At 45.0% G+C, this 10,560-nt stretch overlaps 1 protein-coding gene across 1 annotated transcript in view; it reads right to left on the reverse strand.

Moving 5' to 3' along the window:
- Positions 1-544: 544 nt before the first annotated feature.
- Positions 545-10,560, reverse strand: part of LOC309576630 (uncharacterized protein) — a gene marked incomplete at both ends in the record, with an annotated part of 185,648 nt that continues 175,632 nt past the window's right edge. The window contains 8 exons of the mRNA XM_082288043.1: positions 545-624; positions 1,022-1,150; positions 3,695-3,820; positions 4,485-4,613; positions 4,909-5,037; positions 7,235-7,363; positions 7,786-7,911; positions 8,784-8,912. Of these exons, the coding sequence (XP_082144169.1) occupies positions 545-624; positions 1,022-1,150; positions 3,695-3,820; positions 4,485-4,613; positions 4,909-5,037; positions 7,235-7,363; positions 7,786-7,911; positions 8,784-8,912 (977 nt within the window). The remainder of the gene's footprint in view (positions 625-1,021; positions 1,151-3,694; positions 3,821-4,484; positions 4,614-4,908; positions 5,038-7,234; positions 7,364-7,785; positions 7,912-8,783; positions 8,913-10,560) is intronic.

The following is a 10,560-nucleotide window of genomic DNA, read 5'->3' on the forward strand; positions in this document are numbered from 1 at the left end:
GCAGATTCTTCTTCAGCTGCAAGTTCAAAATTAAACTTTGTGCTTCTCTCGAACACAGTGTTATTCAAAGAGGAATTAACTTGATGAATCCCTCTAGATTCTGTGCAATGTGATTTTGCAGTGAATCTGCAGAAGCTTCATAATCTGTGGAACACTCTTTGAACTTGGTGCTGGTTGTCAAGTGGCTTTAGAAAGTCCCTGATACAGAGCGTGGCTCATTCCATGGTGATGTGTTACATGCTGCTTACCCTGATACTCTTTGGAGCTGGTCTGATTAAAAACATGTCCAGGCTTTCAAGCAATGGATTATATTAATATCAGAAAGAATGTCCAGAGTAGATTAATGGAGGGGCAAGAGGCTAGGAATGAGCACATGAAACAGATTCAACTTTTTAAAAGGATCCAGCTACTAAATGGCCTCTGTAGTCTTCCATGAGAAGTGTGAATACTTCAGTACAATTCAACCTGAATTGAATAACTGTTTTCATATCCAAACTCAAATACCGTCTGTGCATATAAAACAGTTCATTTATTAGTCCAAATGTTACTGTTGTAGAGCTCTTGGAAAAATACTCCCTCTTTCTTGAGTTTGTTCTTCATAAAAGGAAAGCTTTGGAGGGCCACCTAGAGAATTAAGTAGAAACATGGTTTCAGGTCCATATAACCTAATACTGAAATATTATATATAGATTATACAATTTACACTTAAATAATTCAATAAATTGTAGTCTTGAAAAGAAGGTAGAGGAGGGAGTTACAGCAGCCTCCTCACAGAGGCAGAGACCAGGCAAAACAGCAAAACGCCTCCAAATCAGAAGGTTCCCAAAAGTTTTTCCTAAACGGAAGGAGTTGTGATTAGCTACAAGTGAGAGGAGACTTGCCCTCAGTATTGTATTTCACTAAGAAGAGAAATTATCCAAATGATCCAATGGGTTGACACTCCCATCCAAACCGAGCACCTCCACAGGCCACACGTGTTTTACTCTGCCAGGAAAGGCTGCACCCTCCCCAGCCCAGTTACCTTCTCTGCAGGTTGGCCCCATCCAGGAGGCTGGGCAGGCGCAGTTCCCGTTGTAGGGATTGCAGCGGGATCTGCCGGCACACTGGCACCGCAGGGAGCAGCCGGGGCCGTACCTGTCTGGCCTGCACTCTGCAAGGACAGGAGGGTTTGGGAAAGGGGGAACACTGCCTGAGTCTCCCTCTTCTGTGGGATCCGGAAGCTGCTTAGACACCTACATCTGTTAGCATTAAAACATGACATTTTGGAAAGTGCGGCAGCCGTCAAGTTTCGTCTGCCACATGCTCTGCCCAAGCTGCAGCCCAGCTGTCCTGAAGAGGTTCCCAGAATGGAAATCATTACTGGTGTAAAAACAGGGGCCGACAGCCCAACAGAGAACATCTTGGGATCTGCTCAGGAAAGTTGCTGTCAGCATCCTGGATCCACACTATCTCCTGCCCCTGTCTCTCCTGCATGGCTGGGCTGTCAGTGTGTGCTGGCCAAGAGCCTTCCCTCACAGAATGTGACACTGAGAATTAATCCATTTTATAGATAGTCATGTCTTGCTCTGATTGCACAATTCTGCTGCCTCCTGGCAAATCAAACTCACAAAAAAAATCTCACTTCTAAATGCAAATATGTTTCATACCTAGGCTGCTAAATCCTCACTGCAATTTTTTATGCATCAGAGGACGGGCAGGAAAGGAAAGTGAGCAGCAGGGTCACAAGGCAGGGTGTAAAACACTGAGAAAACAATAGCCCTCTCTCCCTCACCTCGCTGGAAAACCCTGTAACCAGGGAATTTGCTTTCTCCCACGAACACCCTCGGGTAAATAAAGTCCTGCTGAGCCCTGCATCAGCTGCAGCCCCAGCACATGGGAGAACTCGCCCCGTGCGCTCCGAGCTTGGCCTTTTCAATTAGGAAATGTTATGAGAAAAGGTCTCCCCAAACACCTCTGGACCTGATTTTAATTTATGTAATACCACATTTTCATGTTAATAACAATGTGTATTTAAGACATCTGTTTGAAAGTCTGCAATGTTAATTTACTACAGAAAAAGAACGCCCATAAAAGTCTGTTATATTCTCTCTCTTTTTTTTTTTTTTAATTAACATTTTGCCTGTTTAATGGGTGCTTTACCAGAGTTCAAATTAAAATCAGGCCTTTTATCTTTATGGCTGCTGCACAGTCACAGCTGCTCACAGTTATATCACAGATGAACTGAGCCTAATTGAAAATAAAAATGCAAATAAAACCTACCCCATAACAGCTTTTCATGGATGGGGGCTACCCTAGCTGATTTAAGAAACATAAAAATGACTCACAGAGTTTGCAAGGAGGAAAACCTCAATTCCCATTTTTGGTGCTGAGCTTCCCCCTTGCGTTCCACTTCTGCCTAAAATTTTCCTGGAAGGGCCCATGGACACCCAGTGCTGTTGTGGCCAGTGAGGGTGGCTCATGTCCCCATTGGAACAGTGCTGCAGACTGGGAGCTTCATCTCCTGACCACAGGACAGTGCACAGAGGGAATCAAATGCTTTTCCATTGTAGTTTGTTTTGGAGGTTGCACTAAGGCTTAAGCTCACAGCAATGTGTATTAATAACAGCCTGTTCAGACCTACTTCCTGCCCCATCCTAGAACAAAAGCAGAAATAATATTCCCCCATTGTTCCAGGGGCTCAGGAGGATTCTGGCTCCTGGTGTGAAGCTCCACAGTGGCACATGGATGTTCACTCCTTTTACCTTGTTTGTCACAGCACTGGGCTCACAAATGTCTTCTCAGTTAAACCACTGCAATTCCTTTTACTCCGGTGATTACCCAGAAACTGCTCCACCATAATCACAGAATCCTAGAAAAGCCTGGGTTAGAAGGGACCTTTAAACTCATCTGGTTCCAAACATGGGCACAGGACACTTTTCACCAGACCAGGTTGCTCCCAGCCTGATCCAACCTGGCCCTGAACTATGATCAGAGTCAGAACCGTGACCAGAGACTGGCTCAGGAATCTGCCACTGCTGCTTCTCAATCCTGCACCCACCCCATCAGGGTACAGCACTGGAGATGGTTTTCCCCACAGGAAAAATTTATCACCTATTTTATATCCCTGTTACAGAAGAATTCTGCTCCTGTGGGCCAACACACAGCCCAAGTGCCTGTGCTGAAAAGCGGGAATTACATTTGGGTTAAAAGTTCCTGGGCTGCTGCTGAAGCCCAGGGGCAGGCACAGCTGCTGTAGCTCCACTCCCCCCACCTGTAGGGATTCCATCCTGCTTCCAGAGGAAGCAAATCCAGAGCTGGACATACATTTGCACTGGATTGAAAAGGGTCACAAATGTCTGTGTGACAAACCAGACACTGGAGCCCTTGGTGCCCATCTGCACCCTCTGCAGTCTTCCCCACTACATTTGCAAAACTTCTTGGTCATTCTTCCCCAGCCTGTGTTCTCCAAAACTCAAGGCAAATGACATTTTACAGCTGACCCGTGAACAGTTTTCCTATCAGTGAATCAATTTAAATATTGATTAAATCAAGAGGTACAAGCCTGCTGATAAAGGTGTCGATAACCCCAAAGAACAATTTTCTACAAACAATGTGTTCACCACACCAGCAAATGTCCTTTTACAGTTATTCTGAGACCAATAGGTCAGAGTGGTTTAACTATCCACAGTCCAGCCCTTAAAAATATCTCCCTTACCGATGTCACATTTGTCTCCAGTCTTCCCAGGTGGGCAAAGGCACTTCCCAGTCTCTGGATCACAAGGAGCACCTCCACAGTCACACTGATGCTGGCACCTCTCACCAAACCAGCCCCTGTCACAGTCTGACAGCAAGAGAACCCTTTAGATGCACATTTGAATCACAAGATGTACATTAAACCCAGAGTTTTCCCACGATGTCTCAGAGGAAAGCTCATAAACTCTCTGCTGAAGTCAGTGTAAATGCCAAGCTTAATGAAGAATAAAACATAGTGGAATGGGCATAATATTTATATGAGTTCTCCTTCTGTTGGGGTCGTCTAATCGAACTTCTCAAAGGTATCTGTAAATCTGTCCCAGAAATGTAGCTGGCACTTATTTTTATTTTTAATTAGAACTCTCTAGAAGACCTCTCCATAACACTTGACAGGTCTAACATGCACCTATTTAATAATCTTATTTGGAGTTTTAGAAGCAAATGTAGAATCAGTAAAAGGGACTTCTTTTTAATAAATGGCATGTGGAACTCATTGCTGCAAGACATCATGGAGACCAGGGCTTTCACTGTATTAATCAGAACCAGATTAGTTAATTTATAAGGGAATGGGAACACCCAGCTGTACAACAGGAAATCTGCCCCAAATTCAATGTTTCAGGATATTCATTAAGCCCAAAATATAGAAGAAGTGGCTCCCAACAACTATTTCAGTAATTATGTGAGGTTTTTTGAGCTCTGTTTTTGGTTTTGTTTTTCTGCTTTTGGTTTTGCCATCAGAGGGGCACCAGTACCTTTTTCACAGTGAACACCGTGATAACCCAAAGGACAAAGGCACTGTCCTGTCACTGCATCACAGCTCGCTCCATTTTTACAGGCACAGGTGTGAAGACAGCCCAGCCCATAAAATCCAAAGGGGCACCCTGAAAAAGGAAGTATAAAGTGAAGAAGGTTCATGAAGAGAATCACACACACCATTAAAGTCCTCTGTATTCTCTGTGACATTCCCTGGCAGCCCACAGAAAATGACATTTACCCTTAACTCTAATAATGCCATGGGCTTTTAAACTTGTACCACCCAGCATCAGAGACATGCAAGATCTGGAAGTAGCTGGGTGATCTGGGACATCCCCAGAATTTTAACTGAACCAGCAAGGTGTTTCTTGACTACCCTGAAGCCCCAAACCTGTGACAATCACCCCGAGTGCCTCCACTTACTGTGCTCACAGGAGTGGCCGTAGAAGCCCTCGGGGCAGTGGCAGCACCCTGTGAACCTGTCACAGGTGCCATTGTGCTGGCACAGGCAGTCCAAGGAGCAGCCAGCCCCATACTTCCCTGGGAGACATTCTGCTGGCAGGACATGGACAGAAAAACAGACAAACAATCAAACAATCACTGACCTCACCCAGAAAAGCTTGTTTGTGATAGATTGCATTGCTGAGAAACGATGCCTGGAGAACAGTTTGCAGACCCAAGAATATTTGTTATGGAGACACAGGGTTTCTGCACAACTGTCATGCATTTACATACTCTGGTGAGAAATCTTTTGTTATATAGATGTTTGAACAGTGATTTCCTCATACTTTTAACAGTCTGCCTTATTCAATTTGTCTCTTCACAGACTCGATGCTGAACCTGCACCACGTGTTGTAAAGCCATGTAGTGCACGGCATAAACTTTATTTTCTTTTTTTTCTTTATCTACAGCAATATTTTCTTTCAGGCACTTAAAAAGTGTGAAAGAAAACATGAAGCTTTTCCTCCTCTGTGTTATCATTGGAGTTCACACTATTTGAATTCCCAATAAAACCAGGAGGATCTTTTTCACACATAGCAACAGTCTTTCCATGTATAATGAGCTATCTGCTTTTACAGAACTAAACACGTCTCAAATTACTGAAAGCCAACTCATGCAGAAGGGACTGTGCCAATATAATTAACCTCAGCATCATCTCTGAATAAGTTAACTTCCCACTACTGGGATAATTTGAATCTGGGCAGACGAATTTAAACGAGCGTGGCCATCCAAATAATCAGATTGAGAACTCTGCAAATGCCAGACAGGATCTTTCAGGGACATCATATCTAATCTCTATTAAAAGGATGCCTGATTAGCTGTCTTTGATTTCCAGTCACAACACACTCAAGCCCACACTGCTGTTGAGATCAAGATTCCATTTTCCAGTAATTTCACTCCCTCTGTCAAAAAATAAATAGTGAAGCTCTTTCTAGTAACACAACACACAGTCCCTTATGTGATGTGTGCATGTCTGCCCTCATGCTCCACTCCAGAGACGTTTTATCTACGAGATACACCCACAATCCACTACTCCATGTGGTGTGGGGACACCTGCACCATCCTGCTGAGGCTCAGCAGCCCCAACACAGACTGTGGGTGACTACAGAGATTTTCAGGAACAGACAAATGGAGATGAACACAGGTGGCCTTTGCAATACCAGGTCAGCCAGATATTGGTAAACTGCAAATGTTTTAGAGCCTGTCCACAGAGAGCATTCACTGTCCACTGAATCCTCACAGGATTCACACTGTGAGCAGCTGCATCTTTCCCTTCCTCCCTGCTCCTCCTCTGCACACAGATGCACGGTGGGGCTCTGAGTCTCCTCAGGTGCAGAGCGAAAAAACTGAGTCTCAGAATGCTGCTAGAAGTGTCATTTCTAGAGGACACTTTTACATAGGGACACTCTCCTGTAACAACCAGTTCTTGGTAAAGATACATATGGAATTTGAGGTGAATATTCTACAGGTGTCAGGGACAGAAGTGCTGTAAATGAGGGCCTGGGAGGGTGTTGGAGAGCTTGAACCATGGCAGCTATGATTGAATGATGATTTTTGTCTTGAATGTGAACTCAGAACTAACTACTTATATTTCATACCAATGAACTTGTGGTTTCCTGAACATTTAAGTCCATAACTATACAGATATCTCTTATCTACAGAGAGAAAAGGGAACACAGAAATGAAGAATGGTTTTTGGAGATGGACAGGACAGCTGTGGGAAGACTCTACTCTGGGCTGTCAGGAGGGATTCTGGAGGAACATATGAGCTTATTCTGTTAGTGTGCTTTGCCTTGTGTAAAGGACAGCTGTCATGCAGAAGTAAGGGTAAGACAGCAGGACAATCTCAACTGCTTCAGACAGATGTTGTCAGAACATCTGGAAGTCAATACATGGCAAGTTCAACTCCAGTCCTGAGTCAAATGGAAGAGAAGAACACAACCAGTGATAAGGAAGACATAGGCTTCTGCTCCTCTGAGGATCACACGGAACAAGACAAAATCCAACATTCCTATGAACAAAAGAACACAGAAGTTGGACAGGAGAAGAAATAACAGAGTGAAGAAGAAATAAGGAGTGTGCAAGGGAATTCATGAGCAGGACTTGTGAGGAAACTGTCTTTGAAAAAAGACCTGAAGCTCTAACTAGGAGCAGTTCTGAAACTGTCTGTCCTTGTCTGTGGATGGTGGGGACACTGCAAACCCCAGCTTGAGTGTACAGATCCACTGCCATCGAAGCAGGAAATCACCTTTCTCACAGGATCTTCCCATCCAGCCGAGCCCGCAGGTGCAGTTGCCATCCACGTGGTCACAGATGCCACCGTTCTGACACGTGCATGTCAGGTGGCAGTTGGGGCCATACTGTCCCTGGGGACACACTACAGAGAATTAACAAAGTTTGAAAAAACCCAAAAATCAGCACCCCAAGAAAAGGATGAAGGTGACAGGGAATAAACACAAACACATGCACCCCACATGTATCCCAAGTGACTGGTGTCTCCCTAGGGTAGTGGGACACTACTCCATGATTATTATCAGTCTCACCCAAAGACTCTGTCCTGACATATCTCCTCAGCTTCCTGGAGAACGCAGTGCCCTGGCACTGAGGGTGGCAGGGAGGTGTGGGCAGGATTAGGCTGGGTGATGGAGCGGGGAGGGACAGAGCACCCCAAACTGCAGTGTTATCAACAAAAGGCCCTGGGGAATGTGGCTGTGAACAATGTTTGGCACTGAGTGTCATCTGCTGGGTGTTTGAAGCGTGTCACCCACTGGTGAGGTGACCTGGGTCCCGCTCTGTTACCTTGCTGACAGGCAGGTCCCGTGTGGCCGGGGGCACAGGTGCACTTGCCAGTCCGGGGGTCACACTGACCTTTGCCACAGGCACAGAACTGGGCACAGTCCTTCCCATATCGGCTCTCAGGGCAAGCTGAAGGGAACACAGGATCTGTTAAACGCCTGGTGTATCCAATGACAGTTTTCATTTTTAACTTAGCCACAATCTTAGGGATAGAGCTGGCTTTGTTTATATTCCACCCAATGCGCTTCAAAGCAACAACTACAAAGCCAAAACCCACCCAAAGACACAACTGCTTTACCTTCTGAGACTACTTGAGGTTATAAATACAGTCCATGATTTCACATGGACTATTTACTGTCTTTCCTATCAGAGAAATGAATATATAACTGAAATATCAGCTGCTCACCCTTCCAGCTTAAAACATCTTTCCTTCCTTAGTATTGATGCTGCCCAACACCAAAGAGTAAAGCTATGGGCAACTGAGCACTCAAACATTGCCCTTCTGTGAATAAGGTGAAGAGAACTTCACAGAGACCAGAGTTTTGGAAGCAGCACAGAAATTCAGCCACACCATTTAGCTCTGAAGCAGAGAAGTAACAGCAGGGTTGCCATGGAGTCTTTACCAGTTTTGCCATGACAAAACTTGATCTTTTTCCCATTTATTGAAACTAATGGCACCATAGTGTGAAGCAAAATATTGAGATAATTTCTCAACCTCGAAATTTTGGACAGGAAGAAGGAACTTGAGCAATTCATGCTGAGCTGGCTCTAGAAATAAATTTGGGCAAGCAGGTTGTAATCCTGGGATGAGTGTCCTTGCTTCTATGCATGCAGAAGAGAGGGAAAATATTTTGCAAGAGATTTTTTACATAGCTGGAATCCTGATTTACAATTCAAGGAAGAGGTAGCTGGGATCTGTCTGTTTTTCTACTGACAAGCTCTTATGCAAATGACTCTCCTTGCTGTGTTTTGACAGAAGCAGAACATGAATGTTGGCTTACTTTTGCTGCAGTTGGCTCCGATGAAACCGGGAGCGCAATCACACGTTCCCGACACAGGGTCACAGTGGCCTCCGTTCATGCATTTACAGGCATTTTGGCAGTTTGAACCGTAAGTGCCTTTTGGACACCCTGTTTTAAAAGAAAAACACCCAGCAATTAGGTTAGGTTGCTACTGGGCCCATTGTATTTCATGTCATAAACACTTCGTTGCTTTCAGTCTAAGTTTGGTTTTCATTTTCTAATATTATTCACTTCCAGAGGGTCAGGAGTAGGCATTGAGGAGCAGATGGCTGCTTTGGACAATGTGGCCCTTGGGACAGCACTAGTTGTAATGTCAAACCCCTGGAGAGCTGGACTGAGCGCTGCTGCTCCTGGCTCTGTGCTCCCCCCTTCCCCACATGTGACAGAAGCAAGAAAAGCAAGCCCTGTTCTACAGAGATTTTCCTCTTGGGATTTCTGTTCTAAATGAACCTATTTCCTCTTTCCCTCTTAGACAGAAGGAGAGATTGGGTCATTCTCCCTCTTCCTTTGGGCAGCAGCCATCTGGTTTGTCCAAGACAGTGAGAAGCTGTGAGCCACCTCTGCCTCTTTTAGCAGCTGTTTTATGGATATGGGGCAGGTCACGTCTCCTAAAAATGTGTAAGTTGGAGAAAGTTTGCTTCCTCTATAATCTACTCCTTCCCAAATTGGAGCTGGCATTGTTATTGGTTGACCTGAGAGGTCGTGGATTCCCCATCCCTGGAAGTGTCCAAGGCCAGACTGGAAAGGGTGTGGAGCAACCTGGGATAGTGGAAGGTGTCCCTGCCCGTGGCAGGGGCTAGAGCTGGATGAGCTTTAAGTTCCCTTCCAGCCCTGTGGATGGAAGACCAGGAAAATGTGCACAGGACAGCAACACAGAATTTCAGAAGACACCTTCTCAGAAGATAGATACAGGAGGAACATTATTGAAATGCAAAACCAGAAAATTCTCTGAGGGAAAAAAACCAGCTGTATTTTGTAAGAACCAGAAGAATCATTACGCCCGGATGAATTGCTGGGCCAGTGTCACATGGCAACAAACTGACCATGGAGAAGTTTTCCAGGTGGTAGTGAGGATCTCTGGTTTTTTGCTGGACAGCTGAAGTTCAAGGAGAATTGAACAAGAGATCAGGAATATGTAAATGCATTTGCCACGTTTGGCTTACGCCTTCAGGATGATCTTTAGAGCGATGGAGATTGGAACTGAGGGAAAGAGCTGGGCAGAGCTGCTGGGCATATGCACCACTGAACTTCCAGTGTGCCACCACTGAACTCTGGAGATGCAGGTTATTCTCCTAATTTTCCAGTGTACTGGAAGAAGGAGTAGCTGGTGCTTGAGCAGCATGATCATCATCCAACAGTTCCACTTGTGCTACTACCTCTAGATGCCATTTCTTTGCTCGCCCCTTCCTTCTCTTCCCTGGCAGAAGGAAAGTCTATGGCTACTTTGGAAACTGGTTGAAAATATATTTGCTCATGTCTCTAAGCAACAGATCCCTTGCAATCTGTGCATAAATAACTTCACGTATTTTCTCTTTCCTAAAGGCATGAAAGCATGGCCTGAGTGGCTGGAGAAATCTCTGGCTTTTCTGAACTATTCAATAGCAAGGGAGAGCTTATGGGGAAGCTTTGAAGGGGTGCCTTTTAAAATAAAACTGAATGCTGGCTTCTGCTCAAACCAGGATAGCAGATCATCAGGACTAAACAGATACACACTTTTATAACATGCAGATACTCTCCCCCAGCCCTCTTCAACCAC

The sequence above is a fragment of the Coloeus monedula genome, assembly GCF_965178545.1.
Source record: "Coloeus monedula genome assembly, chromosome: 10".
In the NCBI taxonomy this organism is placed as follows: Eukaryota; Metazoa; Chordata; class Aves; order Passeriformes; family Corvidae; genus Coloeus; species Coloeus monedula.